This window comes from Quercus robur, chromosome 8 (genome assembly GCF_932294415.1).
Source record: "Quercus robur chromosome 8, dhQueRobu3.1, whole genome shotgun sequence".
Classification (NCBI taxonomy): Eukaryota; Viridiplantae; Streptophyta; class Magnoliopsida; order Fagales; family Fagaceae; genus Quercus; species Quercus robur.
In genome coordinates, this window is record NC_065541.1 from 37,724,337 (window position 1) to 37,745,225 (window position 20,889).

Consider the following 20,889-nt stretch of genomic DNA (forward strand, 5'->3'; position numbering starts at 1 on the left):
GAGTCGGTCTGAAATTCTAGTTGTGAACATAGATGGGCTATTCTTGAAACGGTTAATGTACAAAGAGTTCAAACATTCTGAAATTGTTATAGGTCGACAAGGTAGTGTAGTTTCTAGGGTAAAGTAAGTTTAACTAGATCTTATTAGTTGGGCTAGGTTACCCTCAAGAGTGCTTTTTCCTTTGGCGTTTTTTCAATTAGTTTTTCATTTTGTTACCAAATTTGAATTTTTATTGTCTCTTGCTTTACTCTTTAGTTTTGGTACTTCTGTGGTTACAATTTAATGAACTTCTTTTTTTGTGTGCTAAATACAATTAAATTAACATAATTGTAATCACTAATTAAATGGGCATAATTGGGAGAAAATGGGCAAATGCCCTTTTCTCCCAAACTAAGCAGCGTTTTGGCCCCCTTTTCCAAACTAATTAGGGAAATGCTCATCTTTTATAACTCGATTTGAGATAAATCAAGTTTAAAAAAAAAAAAAATTCTAGAGCCCTATAGCGGTGTTTTTAAGGACTTATAGTGACATTTTAAGGACCTATAGTGGCCTTTTTTTAACCCGGCCTCCATCAAATTGAGTTATAGGCAAATTTTTTTTTTTAACCTATAACTCGATTTCATAAAGATTGAGTTACAAAACGCCACTATAGGTCCTGAAAACGTCACTATAGGCTCCTTAAAAACGCTGCTATAGGGCCTAATTCGATTTATCACAAATTGAGTTTCAAAAAATGGGCATTTTCCTAATTAGTTTGGGAAAGGGGGCAAAGAGCTACTATTTTTGCTCAAAAAGGGCATTTGGCAATTTTTTCCGGCATAATTGTTAAATAGTTAATTAATTGACTAAAGTACACTTTTAGTCCTTAATGTTTGGGATTGTTTTCCATTTGGCTTTTTATGTTTTAAACTTTTCTTGTTGGCCCTTCACATTTGATTTCATTTTCATATCTCTGTCAACCACTCCTGATATTAATCTCACCATTAAGTGCCGCATAATTGGCGTCCATTAAGTCACGTTACTCATATAATGATCGTATCACCAGATTATTAACTGAAATGAACAACAAGGGCAATATGAAAACCAAATCAAGCTATAAGAACCAAAATGAAAATAGTAACAAACTTTAAGAGTTAAAAAAATGTACTTTAATCTAATCAGTGATTTAAATAAGATTTCACATTAGGCATTAATCCTGAAGCAAATAGGAGACTTGAAGGTAATCTTTGAGTAGTTGATGAGCTAGATCCATGATATTAAACCAAATAAGCACAAATCATTAGAGCCAAGCTAAATTATCATTGAATTGAAATTCTAGTCGAAGGATCTTAGTTTAAATAATAATAATAATAATAATAAATCCTCCCAATTTATGTTTGTCCTGAATTGACAGATACAGAAGAAAACAAGATTAAAAAGTATGAAGTTAGCTGTCTTTGAAACCAAAAAAGGGTATTAATATCTCCTGAAGAAGTCCATAATTTTGGGTCACGACTATGTATAGATAAGAGAGGAATACCATTAATCTGCAGTTTGAGTGGTAGTTTCTTGGAAAGTAAGAATATTAAAGTAAAAGCACCTTTTACCATCTTTGGAGAAAGAAAAAAACAGACTAAAAGCACTTTTAATAGCAGGTAGCAGGCAATACGTCAAAGGCCTTTGCAGTGTCTAAATAATGTTCACTACACCTATTTCATGCTGGTCCAGTCAGTGTTCACATTACCAGATGATAGAAGGATACCAGCCACTCACATTTTCCGCGTGCGATGAATGGATATGGTTTAGGCCTACGCGTCCTCTAATTAACATGAAATTTGCATCTTGTTTTCCTATAACGAGATTTTCCTGTTGGAAATATTGTCCAGTGTAGATTCGGGAATTGTTGAAAAAGTTTATCTTTTAGTTTTTTGTCTCAAATTTTTTTTTTCTTTCAAATAATTTAGCTTTTTAAGAAAACAAAATAAACTAGCCTCTAGCTTTTTTTTAACACATTTTATATAAAAGTTACTAATTAAAAACTATATTTTTTTTATAAATACTATGCAAATATGCTATTAAAAATAAACAATTTCCAAACGGAGGGTCGTTGTATATACTCACATGAGATCCATCCCTATGTGAGGGGTTGTTGTATATTCTCATTACACCAAAAACCCATAGGTCTCATGTAGGGACAAAACCAAGATTTTTGGTTAGAGGATGTCGAAGTATAAGAAAAAAAATTATCCTGGAATTCCAAATAAGCATTCATTCAATATTAACAAACTATTAACAAAAACAAAGACACTAAATCATTTTTCGCAATACATTACAATGCAATCATTTACTTAAAAAGACAAAAACACAAAATACCGTTATTTCTTACTATAGTAGAGCATTTGCATTAGTTTGTGCAAAAATTATTGTCTAATTTAGCATAAGAATCTATTTTTTCTATTTTACATGCTCACTTTTCAAAATACCTCACATCAGATTATCTATTTTATAGTTACACTACATTAATTCTATTTTCCTATCAATTTTTTATGAATATGCCAAATCATATCTCTCTCTTCCTCAACCCAAAATCACTACCGTCAATCAAAAGAACTACTAAAATATTCATTTGCATAGCTACAATAACTATGTAAATTTACACAGTTACACTAAAACAAATATATTTTTACACAATGATAAATAGATTGATGTGGGTGTATTTTGTGGTTAATTGGGCAAATTTAGAACCTTATGCTATTTTACTACTGATGCTAATACTCATACAGTCAAATCAATGTAAAATTAGAGGTTATGGGTTGATAGGATTTTTGGAAGAGAGGACCTAGGAGTGGCAAAATAATTGGACACGACCCGCAAACTTGACACAACACGACATGAAATTAGCAGGTTATGGGTTGAGGTTTGATGGATTCGTATCCTATTCGGGTTGACACAAATAATCTGTTTAATAAACGGGTTGGGTTGGTGTTCAACCCATGGAACCCGTTTAACCCATTTGACCCATTTAATTAAATGACATTTTACCAATATACCCTTCAAACCCTAGGTGTATAAATTTATTAGTTGTTATAGTTTATTTTCTTTGACATATTGTGATTAATTATTTGTGATATTGAGATATGCTTTAATTTTGAATGATTATTTGTGATGCAATTACTCATTAGTTCTGAATTTTATATTAAAAATATTTATTTGTTTGTTTTTTCATAATTTTTTTTTCATTTTGATAAAATCTGATAAACAAGTTGACACGACTAACCCGTTTAATAAATGTATCGTTTTAGAGTTGAGGAATCTTGACACATTTAATAAACATGTCGGGTTACTATTGACTCATATAGTCGGATACTCATGAGCTGACACAACACAAACCCGACACGTAAACATGAATTGTCATCCTTAAAGGACCCAAATATATAAAAGTAGAGAATATACCTACCCTTTTTTTCTTAAGGTCATAGGGGGCTCCCATCTGGCTCCATCCTTGATCCCATGGTATATTTCACAAAAGAAATATCCCACAAGTTAACCATAGCATGCATGTTGTCAATTGGTATGACATGTGTAAGAAAGACATAACACAGTTTCATGAATTGTAATTATCAAATGTTGAAGATGATAGGCCAAAAAAGTATTAACCCCTTGTGATGAATTAATTGATTAATTAGCCAAGTTTATTAATTAATCAAATTAACATACAAACGCGTGGTAGCACAAACAAATCACCAATTAAACTAAGTATGCAGTAGAAAATAAATTGACAAGATGATTTGTTTTCGAATGGGGAAAACCTACACGGCAAAAACCCCATTGGGTGATTTTAAAGTCACCACTCCCGAGAATCCGCTATTATCACAACAAGCGGTTACAAGTAAAGGAATCCCAGTACCTATACCAACCTATAGTTGAACCCTTACTCCAATACTCAATTGAACTTGTTCTGTAGTGACAATCTCTCCTTGTAATGCACGGCTCCCAGTACGTGACTAACCAATTGCGCGGATCCCAATACATAAGTTCAATCACCAACTAGAGAAGGTTGTTAGCTGCAAAGTTTTTCAGTTCATCACACGATGAAGATCAAGAAACTCCTTGGTCACAAAACCTACGGTACACAAATACAGCAACTTCTTCACAAGAAAGATGAACTAGGGCAAATTCTATCTCCGGTAACAATTTGCATGAACAAACTTTGCTCAACACTTATGTAACTTGTGTCTCCTTTGACGACCCTTAAAATAATCATTTTATATGTTTAGGGTAGTGAGAAATAAAGCCCAAACATATAATCACAGATTGGATGAAAAGCAGTCCTGAAAAACTGAATTTCATAAACCTCAACAGATACCCTATCTATCGAGCTGCTATCGAGCTGCTGTCAAGCCACGAGCTGGAACAGCTCTTCAAGGCTCGATAGATGCTAGCTATCGAGCTTTAATGAATAGCACTTTTCACACTTGAATCTTGGACAGACTTGCATGGCTTTAATAGTTGAACTTGAAACCTTATTTCTTGAAGTATTAAACACATCATAGATCTACCCAATTACAAATAAAGTGCGTTTTGTCAAAGGATTAGTCAATTATATAACACAGTGACATATGTTCCTAACAAGTGAAACACATATGTCCTAACAGAAGAATATTGACATTGTTTTGCTTGATGTCTAATATGTTGATATACTAATATTTATGTAGTTAGGCCAAAAGTCCTGTAATTCAATTGATACATTTTAATTCTTTCAACAAATCAATATATTACTAAAAGCTGAAGCGTAGCATTTAATGTTGCTACGCTTCCATTGAGCCACGTCAGCAGCCATGTCATTATCAATTTTTTTCTAATTTTTTATACAATTTTTTAACATTTAAAGTGAATTAAAAACTCTATTATATTACAATCAAAATATCATATTTAATTTATCTTATTTTTAATTATTCTTATTTATTATTAAATTTTCAATTCCATTTTAACTTTTCATATCCCCACTACTCTCTACCTTAACTTTCTTCAACCTTTCTCATTCCATTTCAACTTTTCATATCCCCACTACTCTCAAAATTAATATTATTCTATCTTTTTATCTTCCTTTATTTTTGACTCTTCTTATTCCTATCCTCATGCTATAAAATTGTCATTCTTCCTCTTATTCCATGCATAATTTCTATTTTTCCACACACAAAAGCCCCCTCTCTCTCTCTCTCTCTCTCTCTCTCTCTCTCTCTCTCTCTATATATATATATATATATATATTCCTTCAATTTTTGGTATATATATATATATATTTTTTAAATTTTAGTGTAACAGGTTGACCATCAAAATATACTGATGCAGTATTGAAAGCTCCACCAAATGCATTGCAGAAATCAGTTTTAGACTACTAGAAGTCAGTTAGTTTGCTAAAATTGGAATTGACAAGTAATCCAGCTTGATACAATTTAGTTTTATATTTTATGTTGTTATCTTTTTTATTCTCATTGGTTGTTAAATGTTATATTATTGCATTATAAAGATAGTATATAAAAATATAATATTATTTTATTACATAGCATAACTAAAATAATATGGTGTTTATTGCTATACATTTCATTTTTATTATTTTATTCTCATCTTATTTTATTCAACATTTAAATTTAGCAACATCCTCCATATCATAATTATTTATATTTTGTCTCTTTTTTTTAAAATTAAACGTATAATATTTTATTCAATAAATAAAAATTGTTCTTATAAAGTCTTCCCATGAATTGTTACAATGCATCAATGGAAAAATGAAATACAAAACAAATATCAATTTAGAAACACTCAATTAAAAAAAAAAAAAAAGAATAAACAATTTTCTTATAAAGTATTCCCATAAAATGTTACAATGCATTAATAGAAAAAGAGAATACAAAACACATGCTATTTTAGAAACACTAAATTTATAATAATAATAATAATATCAAACCAAACATACCATAAAATAATAAACTAATAGTTATGGATGTACTAACTTCATGGCAGCAAAATGGAGTAAAATAAAAATAAAAATAAACATTACAATATGCATATTTAGTACATTAGAATTATCATCAAATTTGTGAAAACAATAGGATGTTAACAAAGAGGGAGAGAAAGAGATTAGTAAAAGAAATCAAACGTCAATTAATTAAATAAATTAATTAGTAACCGTTAATTGGAAAACAAAGAGACCGACGGCTAAAGGAGTAAAAAATTAATTAAAGATGACCCTACGTATGTTATTATAAAATTTACAATGCAAATAAATAAATCGTTAAATTCACTTAATTAAATCATATAATCAACAATTAAATAAAATCATACAAAATTTAAACTTGAAACTAATCAAACTCTAATCTAGAAAATCATATTTATTATCAAAACTAAAAGGAAAACGTTCTTCAGTAATAATAGAAATATATAAGAAATAAAGATGAAAATTTTCAAAATCTTTTTTTTACACATTTCATTTAACATTATTTATAAATAATAAAATATATAAAAAAGTCCTTAAATGCTTATATTCTTCACACACCATGACTTTTAAAATCTAATGAAAGGTTCGAAGAATTTAACTCTCATTTAATGCCTCTATTATGAAAATCAACAGCCAATAAAATATGATAATAGTAAGAAACGTTATAAATGAGAACATGAAAAAATTAATTAGCCACTATTATTATGGAATAGATGTCTTTTTTTATGCATCTAAGAAAATGAAATGTATAGGGTTTACTTATTAAGGTATATGTAAAGATTCACGTTAAAAAAATATGTAAAAGTTTTTTGGAAAAAAAAAAGTAGATGTAAGGTTTTTATTAACTTAAAAGACAATGAAAAACCAATTTTTAATTACTACAACTGTGCTACTCTATAAATCACACACAACACTATATTCAATATCCTAAACAACATAGTTAAGCCCTTTTGGATATACACCACCATATTCAACTTATAAATTACAATCCAAATCAATCATACAATTACACAATCAAAGCATGAACATGTAACATGTAACATGTATTACCTTTTGAATTATTGCTTGGAATTCTCACAATTATTGAAAGAGAATCTCCAAATTTAATTTTTAGAAAACATGAAGACAAGGTGAATTTTATTCTTTTTAACTTCCATAGAAAAAAAAAATATTATGCACATTATTTCAACCCTTATGGAAAAGAAGATTTACATGTAGCATGCAAAACGTGTTTAATTGACTTAGAGATGTAAAAATTAGTCAACCAACTATGGTAGAATTAAGGTTTCAAATTTTAAATAAAACAATTCTACAATAATAAAAAATTATTTTGTGATAAATATGATTCTGAAATGCATTACTTTTCATTAAATTAGTTCAAATTACAAAATAATAATAATAATAATAATGAGATCACCATAAAAAAATAATCACGCGCAACGCGCGGGTCTGTGACTAGTATATCTAAAATTCAAATCACCCCCACCCCTTCCCCCCCGCCCTCCCTCCGGCCCCTCCCCTAAGGCCCCAATTATCGATGGAGAGAGAGAGAGAGAGAGCATTCATTATGGGTTCTCTAAAATAGGAGAGGGAGCATTCATAATGGGTTCTCTAAAATAGGACAACAACCCAATATGGAAAATGAACCCAATAAAAACATCCACATTTGCTTCCGTAAACATTAGCCAAAATACCATTTAGCTATAGTGCCCTTGTTTATTTGTTAAGAAAATATAAAAAAAATAAAAGGAGAGGAGGATGGAAATAATAATAATGAATATTTAAATAAATTGAATAGATAATAGAGAATCAGATGCGTATATTTTAAAAAGTAATTAGCTAAAATAGCAAAATGTCTAAATGAAAAAACACTCCCTGGATTTCAATTCTTCCACCAAAAAAAAAAAAAAAAAGCTATTTTAACACACCAAAAAGTCACTTTATCTATTTTAGGATGGCATTTAACAATACAACTTACATATCTCATCTTCTATTTTATCATTACAATGTATTAAAATATACTAAAAAAACTCACTGGTATTAAAAAAAAAAATGCAAAACCTAGCCACCACCCATAGCTTTCCACCACCATTCACAACCAACCAACCAACACCCACACAACCCACCACTACTGCAAAAAAAAAAAAAAAAGCTAACCCATCACCACCAACGACCACTAAAATCAACCAAACATCACCAAAACTTAACTCAACCAACACCAGCCCAAACCACCAACCCAAAAAACTCAAAATTAAATCAACCCAAATCACCAACATAAAAAAAAAAATAATAATAATAATAAAATCAACCCGAAATCCAAATTGCAAGGTCAACAATGTTGGCAACATGGCAAGAGGCATAGAGTGGGAGAGGGACGATTGAGAGGGAGATAAAGGCGAAGGAAAGAGAGAAAGACAAGTAGGGGGAAAAAAAAGAGTTTGGAGGAGAAGTGGATAACTGACGAGGAGAGAAAAGTGATAGAATATAATATAAAAAAATAATTAAATAAATAAATTAAATAAATTAAAAAAAAAAACTAAGAGCATTCACATCAAATGTGCTAAAATAGCTAGCCAGTTGTTAAAAAATTTGACTTTTGGCACCATTAATACGGTGAGTTTTTTAGGGTTTTGGTACTAAAATAGCTCACCATTAATATAGTGGGTTTTTAAGGGTTTTGGATGCTAAAATAGAGTCAAATTTTTTTAACACCTAGCTATATTAAAGTTCCAAAGATGGCACTTTACTGTAGTTAGATGGTAATTACAATAATGTTATTTAATGGTATGTTTGTATAAGCTAGTACAAAATGGTGTTTTGAGTTTAAAATGAGTGTTTTTTAAAAGGCTATAAGGAGTTGGTGTTGTAAAATGAAATTTTGGATTTTAAAAACACGTTTTTAGGCTCCCAAAACGCCTAACCAAACAGACCCTAAATGTGTGTGTGAGAGAGAGAGAGAGAGAGAGAGAGAGAGAGAGAGACATGAGTGGTAAAAAAATGAATAAAGAAATAAAGAATAAATATTTAAATGAAATGGTAAAATAATAGAGCTTTTGAATTTTAGTATATTGTAAAATGATAAATTAAAATAGATAAAGTAATTTTTTGAGTTGTTAAATCTAAATTTTTTAGAATGTTTGAGGTGAATGTTTTAAGTAAAAAATAGAATGGTGCTACAGTACACTTTTACTAGAGTACTCTAGCACCATGTCTTTTTTTTTTTTTTTTAACATATGGCACATCTGATGTTGGTGGTCTTCTGGTATTTGGTGTGCAAAAAAATTAGCATTTAGCACATTTAATACTGGTGCTTTTAAATAACCCATTGAAGCTTCCATATCCACCAAATCGACTAGTATTTTTAGTTCTTTCTTTTCCTTCCTTTTTTTTTTTTCTTAATGAATAACTTTATGCAAACCAGAAAGAAGAACCAGCTATAGTAGGGACAAGTACAATCAGCAGCAATACTGTTCAGAAGAACTGAAGAACACCAAACTAACACTATCTATAACAGATATTCAACTCACACAAACTAACAAAATCAAAGAAGAACTAGTTGCAAACATAAATAGTCACTAGAAAGTACAATCTATAGTACTACATCTCCTCAATAACAGAATACACACAGCAGGCAAGCCAAGATACTGTCGTGCAAGAACAGAGTAACGAATTCTACAAAGGTAGCAGAAGGCGCAACACAAAATTGCATTTTTCGATTATTGAAAATGAGATTGAAAATAAGGTAGCAGAAGGCGCAATACTATTAGTAAGTTTCAACTACTAAAATTTTATGTTTCTTTGGTTTAGATGGAATATTAGATAATTCATAATACAATTACACTACTTACTGCGTGAAATTCGACCAGTCTGTCCCATTAGAGCACTTTCCAAATGGATTCATATGACTGCATTTGAGATGATCTACAATGCAGACATGACATGTATGCCTATTCTTTATAAGTACACTAATGGTACATGTGAATATATAGGATATAGCATTATATTGAATCTCTTCCTGCATAGTGCGGCAGTGAACAGTACAGCTCAAATGTAACCCTGAGTGTACCTCTTGATGCAAAATTGCAAATAATGCAATTCTAGCTAGGCTTCAAAATAATAGGAATGAATAAATGAAGGTAGTTGGTCTGAGTTTGAAACAATTAGAAGTCAGAGAAGTACAATTACTACAAAGGAGGTTCAAATAGTTAACAATCAGACTTACTTTGGATACAATGTTATCGGGGACAATAAAAAAAATTACAATTTGATAAACAAGAAATACGCCTTACTTGTTCCTTTGAGAACCGTAGTATGAACGCAAGAAACTTAGGCAACACTGATAAAGAGAAAACAAAAATCCTGAAAGTCTCCATGCTATCCACCATTATCGGCCTTCTTCGATGGTAGCTGTTAATTCAATCGATCTTTCTGGTTTTGTATTAGAAGAAGAGGCAGTGCTAGAAAGGGATCTTCTAACAACATAGGCTGGTTGTTTCGGATATGGGAGAGTTGCAGTTTCACTACCAAGCAAGAAAACTACATTCGACATTGTGGGACGATCACTTGGATCTTCTTGTACACATAAAAGCCCAACGTTCACACACCTCAAAAATTCCTCTGCATTACAAGTTTCACGTAATGTTTGGTCCATTAAATCTAAAGCCTTGCCTTCTTTCCACAATTTCCATGCCTAAGACAATTTAAAAATTGAAATTGGCATTAAAGTGCAGGAAAAACAACTATATGTAATCGATGCAACATTTTTATTTTTTTTTTGCTTTACTAATGCTATTTACATAACCTAAAAGACTCAAAGCATGTTCTGATTGGTGAAATCCTGTGTTCCTTTTTCCACTGATAACCTCAAGTACAATTACTCCAAAGCTGAAGGCATCAGACTTGACCAAGAAAAACCTATCCAATGCGTATTCTGGAGACATGTAACGGCTGCATAACAAAAATTATTTAAATTTTCAGTGAATTAGGGAGCAGAGATGGGAGAACTGAAAACTGTAATACAAAGTCTAAAACAATGATCTGCATCAAACTTACTAGGTACCAACTACTCTAGTTGTTGTTGCCTCAGTTTGTTGGCCTCCAAATATCCTCGCCAAACCAAAGTCTGAAATCTTGGGGTTCATCTCCTCATCAAGTAGAACATTGCTTGTTTTCAAATCTCTATGAATGATCCTCAACCTAGAATCTTGGTGAAGATAGAGCAGCCCTCGAGCGATTCCCAAAATGATGTCAAAGCGTATCTTCCAGTTCAGTAACACACATAGAGTCTGATCTTGCATCCCATTTCCATTTCAGCACATGTTTTAGTAATCTGCTTAAGCTTAGATATGATATGCAGTACAAATATTTTAAACAGCAGGTTTAGAGTCTAACCAAATAAAAAGGAGTCTAAGCTTTCGTTTGGCATGAATTCATATAGTAACATTTTTTCATCTCCTTCAATGCAATAGCCCAAAAGTCTAACAAGATTCCGATGTTGAAGTTTAGCGATTAAAACAACCTCATTCTTAAATTCCTCTAAGCCTTGTCCAAAACCACTTGAGAGCCTCTTTATAGCAATTTCTTGTCCACCTAGAAAGGAACCCCGAGAAAAACTCCCATAAGCACCGTCCAATAATTAGAAACTAAGTTTTAAAATTAACTATAATGAATGCCAAAAAGGATAAATTACCTTGTAAACAGGCCCAAACCCCCCTTGTCCAAGCTTTTTTGTTTCTGAAAAGTAGTCTGTAGCAGCTAGTATGCTTTTTAAATCGAAAAATGGTACATCTATGCCTTTTTTATCCTCTTCTGTAAATTGGCCAGAATCCATCAAGTCTTTGACACGTCGCTCACTGTCATACAGGCGAAATGCTGTGTTTTCCCGATTTCTTTCCATATTAACTGCTTCGAAAAGATTGAGTATAATTTCAGTCTCTTGTTAATTGTATGGAAGAAACCAAATTATTTTCATTTTGACACAATAATAAATGTTTCTTTTCACACTGGTTACCTTGTCCTTCAGCCAGTTTTCTTCTTATCAAATAATATATGTAACAGCACGCAATAACCACCAAAGTTGCAATAATCATCAAAGTTGCAATAATCATCAAGAAAATTGGACCAAATTGATTCTTCTTGTAGGAAGATCCTTCAGGATTTGGGTGAGCAACTTCAAAAATGAAAGAGAACAATAAGTAATAAGATGACTAGCTACATTATATATAGGGAAAATATTAGTACACACATTCTTATATACACACTTGAAATACACTGAAATCATGATTTCTAATTTAGAAATCGTGACTTGAAGTCACGATTTCAATACATTTCCAGTGTGTGTAAGAATGTGTGTAATAGGGTATTTATAATAAACACGGCTAGTATGCATATAAATATAGGAATGACAATGAGCTGGCAGCCACTGCTATTGCAGGTACTACATAAAAACTAAAAATAAAAATAAAAACAGGTTTAGTTTGTTTTTAACACGGGAGTAAATGTTCTATTGTTCTATGATTCTTTTAAATGTATCCAAAACAAACAAACAAAAAAAAAAGGTGCAAGTTCTTGTTAGCTGGATCCTAAATGATGATGATGCCAAACGGGATCTTGGTAATCCAATGATTGTTGCACATTTCAAAGCAGTGGATCATAATTTATGATTCATAACATATATGAAAATCGATGGATAAAATACGCTGGCCATGAACTTCTGGCTGGCTTGACCTTTCGTTGTAGCAGAGGATACATGAATGAACAACAATAAATAAACTTAAAACTCATTGGTCAAGAGATGATTCAATATAGGTCTGTGCTAATATATATCAGATTTTTCTTTTTTTGAGGAAAAAGGAAAAACTGGGTGTCTTAAAGTCAAAATTTCCTTCTGGAGTCAAACTGACACTATGTGTCAGAACCATCATAATATGTCAAGGCATTGTGTTATTCTGAATTAAAATTAAGTTTCACTACTAAAACACAGCACTTGGCCAATCATGTTGCAGATGGAAATGGACACTAAAGGTCATATACAGTGCATAAAATTCATAATTTTGCGGGGTTAGAAGAGAAGATTGGAAGGTAACCTTACTGCTAATTATTATTATTATTATTATTATTTTTTTTTTTTTTTTGGTAAGGCTGATATCCAAATTCACACCCTTGACCTATCATGTCACTTTTAGTGGTAGAAAGCACTTGCTGTGTTGGAAAAAGTTTAGCAATTAAAGATTAAAATTGATCAGTCCAACCCACAACCTGCAAATATGCTACATATATAGATTCTATTATAAACATGAAGAAGAAGCGAAATTAAGTACCTATATCAGAAGAACCCACACGGACATAGAGGGCTCGGGCCTCACTGCCTCCATCTTTGGACTCCTGAATATTGTTGAGCTCCTCTGACCAAATCCAGCATGTGGTTGTAGTTTCATATGAATAAGCTTTTGTATGGCTCATTTCTGTTCCTTCAAATGAATAAGCCAGGCATTCACATCCGTCAAGGCATTCCTCTTTGCATTTATCTGCACTCTCTATGTCAGTTCTGTAGCCACCAGGGGCTTCCACTCCCATTATCTTCAACAAAATGAAGTGATCACCCTTGTCGCATATGGGGGAGTTTCTAGTGCATCCCTCTGAATAAAGTCCAGAATTCCAATTATTTAGCTCCTTGGGTTCAAACCCATTTAAACACTTGCACATACGAGTTTCTTCAATATTGCAGCTGCCAAAGTTACCACAAGCATTAAACAGGCTGCAATTATCTCTTGGTTCCATACAGGTCAAACTCCATGATCGGCAGAGGCTGTTTCATTATCCCTAGTAAAAAACTTTATATGACCGTCAAGATCCATTACCAGTCTCATACCGTAATAATCAACCTGTCCATGGGTGTCAAAAGTCATATTCCGATATGTCGGTCTTCTAGTACCTGATGTATAATTAGATAGCAAGGAGGATATAGCAGGGCAAATGACATGAGAGCTATTACCATAAAGATTGTTATCAGAGTTAAAAAAACTTTCCTGATAATCCACTTTTCCAATGAGGACTTGCTCTATCCTCGATAATGTACTGGTTTCTTCGATCTTAGTCTTGCAGGAAAGTGAAGTTACCTGGCGCAGGGTCAGCTTGACTTTTCCATGAAGTTAAACTCATCTTTGCGGTCATCTTCATTCCAGGAAGAAACGTATCAGTTGGATTATCAAAGCTTTTCCAGATAATTCTTTCTGAGCCAGCTTGGCCTTCGATAAGAACTAAGTTCCCAGAATCCAAGAGCTTCACTGTCCTATTAAAAGGAATTGATCCGCCTTTCTTAGCTGACCACAACGTATTATTATCCTCCTGTACCTGTAAGTCACCATCTTCTGCAATAGTAAAAACCCCAGTGGTTTTGGACACTGAATTGTTGCGGTTGGCAATCCATACTATCACCCTTGGTCTTGACTTGTAATACCATATCCCTACGTATCTTCCATGCTTAGAGCTTCCACTAGGGGTAAAAAAACCAAGCTCAAATCTTTTATGGGCTGATAAAAGAGATTCTCCCCCGCTGTCATGAATTGGGTTGTCCAATGTTATGGTATCTCTAGCAGAGCAAATTGAGAAGGAAGTAAAAAACAAGATTGTGTATATGGTACGGTGCAGAGGGTATAAGCCATTTTTGTTTTGGATTTGCTTATTGTGGTTTCTTTTATGAGAGAATGTAGAAAGATATTCACTCTGTTAAGGACTTTTAGTTTCACTTCACTATGTGATGTACTGATGTTCTTGGGGTCTTCTGCTAAAATCCAAGTCTTCGATTTTGTTTCCATCTCCCAAAATAGTCAATGCGCCTAGAAGTTGACTGGGTCAGTAAGTAACAATGTTAGGTTCAGTTTGCATGAGACAGGTGAAACTGGTTAGCTTGATTCTACGAACTGTTGTCATGGTTATGAGGAAACCTTGATTTTAATGATTGACATACACGATACTATTTATGTAACCCACTTCAATTTATCATTTGAAGGTGAAATATCAATAGGAGATAGATGATAATATGATAATCACACTCCACTTGAAGAACCCCATGCAGTGCACAAAATTTTGCACATATATATTAGCCGGTTATGGCAAATATTATTTACGGTCACAATAAATTTGACAATATTTTTTATAATAATTGAGTTGACAAATTTATATTAGTTCTCGTTCTCAATTGGGTCCATCACTTACGTTATTTTTTTCTTATTACTAATAATCTACCATATCAGTAAGTGTCAAATTTTTGTGTCTATAAACTTTTTCACGACAATTATCTACTTATTATATGACAACTGAAAATCATAAATATTTAATTTCTTTTTTATTTTTTCTACTTTCTTTTACTAGGTATTAGGTTTTAGATTAACAAAATCCATAATAATGTAATAATCATCAACTTTATAATGTTTTGATCAATTATTAAGATCACAGTGTGAAGATACAGCTCAAAGAAGACATTCTATTTGAATTTCAACTGTCTTAATTGATCAAATAGCAAGTGTCAAATAAGTGGCATCCATTAAATCGCATTAGTATAATTTTTGGTATTACTAGATTACCAATTGAAATGAACAATCAGGGCAATATGAATACTAAATCAAATTATAAGGACCAAAATAAAAATAATTCCAAATTTTAAGAGTAAAAGATGTACTTTAATCTAATTAATGAGTTTACATAATATTTCTCATTAGGCATTAATCCTGAAGCAAATAGGCAACTTGAAGCTAATCAAAGTGTTAGTTTGAGTAGTTGATAAACTAGGTCCATGATATCAAACAAATAGGCATAAAAAATTAGGGCCAAGCTAAATTAGCATTGAACTGAAATTCTAGTTCAAGGATCTTAGTTTAAATAATAATAATAATAATAAATCCTTCCAATTTATGTTTGTCCTGAATTGACAGATATAGAAGAAAACAAGAAGTTAGCTGTCTTTGAAGTAAATTAGCTAAGCAAAATGGATTAGAAACCAAATAAGGGTAATATCTCCTAAAGAAGTACATAATTTTGGGGTCAAGACTATAGTTAAAGAGAGAAATACCGTTAATCTGCAGTTTGAGTTGTAGTTTCTTGGAAGTTGGAATAATAAAGTAACAGCAAGTAAAAGCACCTTTTTACTTTCTTTAAAAATAATAATAATAATAAAATAAAAAAGTAAAGGCAACTTTAATAGCAAGCAGCTGGCAATACGTCAAAGGTCTTTTTCATTCACGTCTTGTGTCGTTTTGTTTTATATAATATTTTGAAAAAAGTTATGGGTTGTTTGGTACGTGTGTTTAAACACATGTACCAAACCAAACACTAAAGTTATGTTTGGATTGGGTTGATTGCGTTTGAGTCTGCGTTTTGTTTGTTTGTTTTTTTTTTTTTTTTTACGTGTTTTTGAGATTGCGGCTACTGTTCTGTTCATGTACTGTTTACTGAACAGTAGCAGCAAAGTTTGATTTTTCAAATTTTTTTGGGCCAATCAGTGCACATTATGTACTGTTCATGGATCCACAAATTTTACTTTTCAGCAACTTTTTTATTAAAAATGAGTCTCACGGTACTATTTACACATTTAAAAATTATTTTACTACAATATTTTTCAGTTTCAGTTTTCAGCTGTATCCAAACGGATCCTAAATGATATAAATAGCAGTGTTTCAATAAATGTACTATGTTGGTAACAATAAGGAGCCAATGATACATGCGATTTTATCCCAACAGTCCTGTAGTTTGGGGCCGATGAGCACCCATTTTTTAAAAGTGTTCCTGGCTGCTACCGTCCACTGACTCCACTTCATCTCCATCCAAGAATGAGCTTGTACATAATTTCGTAATTACTTCTTTGACCTTCCATATGATAGAAGGATACCAGCCACTCACATTTTCCACGTACGATGAATATAGTTTGCATCTTGTTTCCCTTAACAAGGTTTTCACGTTCAAAATACTATCAGGTGTTGAAAAGTTAACTTTTAGTTTTTGTTTCAGCTTTTCTCTTTTCTTTTTTTTTTCTTTTCTTTTTTATATAATCTAATTTTTAGCTTTTTAAAAATAAACTAACTTTTAACTTTTTGTAACATATTTAACATAAAAATTACTAAAAATTATATTTTTAGTAAATATTATACAAATAAGTTATCAAAATTAAACAATTCACAAACGAAGAATCACTCTATAAACTCACTTAAGATCCATCCCTATGTGAGGGATTGTTGTATATGCTCATTACACCGAATACCAGTTTGTCCCATGGTATATTTCAGAGAGTATATATCCCAAGAGCTTACCACAGCATGCATGGTCTCAATTGATGTGACATGAGTAAGAAAGACATCATGAATTGTAATTAACAAAAGTTGAAGAACATTAACATTGTTTTGCCTGATATCTAATATGTTGATATACTAATATTTATGTAGCTAGGCTTAAAGCCTTATAATTCAATTAACACATTTTAATGCTTTCAATGAAGACATCTAAAATTCAAATCCCCCCCCCCCCCCTCCCAAGGCCACCAACTATCATTGGAGAGAGAGAGAGAGAGAGAGAGAGAGAGAGAAAGCATTTATAATGGGTTCTCTAAAATGACAACAGCCCTATATGAAAAAAAAAAATTAAAAAAAATTTCCACATTTGCTTCCCTAAACATTAGCCAAAATACCATTTTGCTCTATAGTGCCCTTGTTCATTTGTTGAGAGAACATAAGAAAAATAAAGAAAGGAGGTTGGAAATAATAATAATAAATATTTAAATAAATTGAATAGAGAATCATGTGTATATTTTGAAAAGTAATTAGTTAAAATAGGAAAAAACACTACCTTTTCTCCACACACACACACACAAAATGTTACTTAGCAAACCAAAAAGTCACTTTATCTATTTTAGCATAACATTTAACAATACACTCTATATCCCAACTTTTATTTTATCATTATGACACATTAAAATATATTAAAAAAAACCTGTTGGTATAAAAAAATAAAAATACAAAACCTAGGCACCACCCACAACCCACCAGTACTACAAAATGTTGGTGTGGGTATGTGTTCCAAACACTTTTATTATTATTTATTTTCCAACCATTGGTAATTATGAGAAAAATAACAGTTGGGCAATAATGGATATTATAGCCGTTGGGCTTTTATGGGTATTAGTTGCAGACCCGCGCATTGCATGTGATTATTTTTTAAGGTGATCTTATTATTATTATTATTATTATTATTATTATTTTGTAATTTGAACTAATTTAATGAAAAGTAATTCATTTCATAATCATATTCTTTTTTTATTATAGAATTTTTTTATTTAAATTTTGAAACCTTAATTCTACCATAGTCGGTTGACTAATTTTTATATCTTTGAGTCAATTAAACACATTTTGCATGCTGCATGTAAACCTTCTTTTCCATAAGGATTGAAATAATGTGGCTAATATTTTTTTCTATGGAAGTTAAAAAATAAATAAATAATTCTTGTACCTTGTCTTGATGTTTCCTAAAAATTAAATTTGGTTATTCTCTTTCAATAATTGTGAGAATTCCAACCAATAATTTAGAAGGTAATTCATGTTACATGTTCATGCTTTGATTGTGTAATTGTATGATTGATTTGGGTTGTAATTTATAAGTTAAATATAGTAGTGTATATCCAAAAGGGTCTAACTCTGTTGTTTAGGATATTGAATATAGTGTTGTGTGTGATTTATAGAATAGCGACGGTTGTAGTTATTAAAAATTGGTTTTTCATTGTCTTTTAAGTTAATAAAAACCATATTGATGAGTCCAAAAAAATCATTAAGGTCGTCCATTAATATGGACGACCTTGCATCATTAGTAGGCCATCAAAAGATAACAACTCAATACATTCAATAACGACCATCAAAGGTCTTAAACTCTCATCAAGACAAAGAACATTACAATCAAGGTAATAATCACCCTAATTTATGTACAACAGCTACCTAAGTCACCTATAAAAGGGACAATCTGTCACACTAGGTAAGGTACGTCAAAAACTACTATAAAACACTATCTATATACGAAAGATATGACTTGATACTAACTTAAGTATCGGAAGTTCCCTTACTGGGCACAACCCGGTGGTCTCTTCAATCAATCTCTCCTTTATTTTGCAAGTCTTACAAGATTGTCTAATGCTCCGAATTGGACGAGTGACCTAGCTGACGATTTTGGCATCATCAGTTTGACGTCGTCTTTGGGAAAGATAAGCCATTAAGCTCTTCCTGCAACAAAGGGTTACTCTTTTCAATATGGAGTAATGGAGGCTAAAGTACAGTACCAAATAACCCAAAATATCACTCCAATCAAGGAATCCTCCAATCTGAATCGCTAATACACTACTAAAGCACCTTTGTCATTTTGCTAGTGAAGGACGCATGTAATAATAAAAAAATTAAATTAAAAATTAAAAATTAAAAATAAATAAATAAATAAAATAAGTAAATAAAAACTTCTCATAAGTGGGTGTTAAATGGATGCATTCCATGGGTTAACCCACTAATCCATCCATTGAGTATAATCGCTCAGGTACGTTTGACATCTTGATTCTCCCTATACTAATACTTCTATTTGGTAGAATTACGTTTTGCCTAAGATCTTAAAGTCTTACCTCTTAAGTGACTTCAAATAAGGCATAAACAATTTTCAGAAACAATTACGTTATAGCTATCAGATCGTGTATTTACAATTTGGTATTGCATAACTTAATTTTAGGCTAGTATTCTAGAAAATTCGCTTCAAAAGGAATGGTTCCAATTACGCTAAGCACCTATTAAAGAGGTCAACTATAGAGATAATAGATACATGCATAAATTCTTTAGGAAACTTACCATAATCGTCACTACACCAAAAATAGTGATTAATTTCATAAGAATAGTGTAAATCTCATATTACTTGTTTCAAATAGCCACAGAAATCACAAGAGATACACTTATCCAAAAACACACTACAAATAGTAAAAGAAAGAGGAATAAAAAATTTGTGGTAAAAAATTAGCAAAATATTATGATCTTGAATCCGATTTATGGCCATTAGAAAGGGTTTGACTACCTTTCCTAATATAACAGACCGTTTGTGTCTTCAATTGGCATACTGATAACATCCTAGTTGATGGAAAGCGAAATATTATTGCTTTACCAAAAATAATGCCCCATAAATCTTAAATTTCAACATTTGAAAAGTGAAACCAAAATTTATTATCTTAATAGAATTATAGTATGTCATAATTCTGAGCATTAAAGAAGTGGATTCATATTTCATTGCCTTTTTCAAGTTTAAGAACCCCAATTTCAGACCAGAAATTATTCATACATCTTTTTAGAAATTTGATTTATATCTCAATAAACCTCTTCAACAAAGAAAGGAAATAAATGTATTTTTCTACATTTAGTTCCATAATGAAAATTATGGATCCCGTTAATGTTCCTTATACCGTTTTCACATTAAGTTCGTCATTTGAGGTCAATCAACAAAAACTCTTCTAAAGGTCCAAAACACACATATTGCCTCCTACGGTTGATATATGTTTCGTGGACTTTTATTTCCACAAGGAAGACTAGTTCAACAACAAACCACTGATAAAGCTGTGTAATTTACACTTGGTAGAAAATATGTGGGCTGCAAAGAAATTATTACTCAACAAAGAAAGAAAAAAGCAAAGCGTAGCAGGTATGTCCATTACACTCTCTTGTCATGTTTCAATATCTACTAGTTACACAACATAGTAGGGCCACTGTTATGTCCATATATTACACTCTCTTTATGAATGCTTATCACTATCAATATTTTTGAAACAATGACGAATACAGATCAACAGCCAAAAAGCCCAGATCAGTCAATGGCAAATTTTATGACCTTGATATCCTAATTAGGCTTTCTAT

At 31.6% G+C, this 20,889-nt stretch overlaps 1 protein-coding gene across 14 annotated transcripts in view; it reads right to left on the minus strand.

The window, feature by feature from the left end:
- Window positions 1–20,889, minus strand: part of LOC126695418 (G-type lectin S-receptor-like serine/threonine-protein kinase At4g03230) — a 144,773-nt gene that overhangs the window by 32,707 nt on the left and 91,177 nt on the right. Inside the window, exons 1-3 of one of the 14 annotated variants that reach the window (XM_050392169.1) lie at window positions 13,297–14,549; window positions 11,988–12,146; window positions 11,667–11,881 (exon numbers count right to left, since the gene is read on the minus strand). The exons of 12 other annotated variants lie outside the window; for them this stretch is intronic. In XM_050392169.1, coding sequence (XP_050248126.1) covers window positions 11,667–11,881; window positions 11,988–12,146; window positions 13,297–13,756 — 834 coding nt within the window. In that variant the 5' untranslated portion in view covers window positions 13,757–14,549. Of the gene's footprint in view, window positions 1–11,666; window positions 11,882–11,987; window positions 12,147–13,296; window positions 14,550–20,889 lie in introns of those variants that run through there. One more of the 14 variants, XM_050392170.1, reaches the window with a different exon arrangement.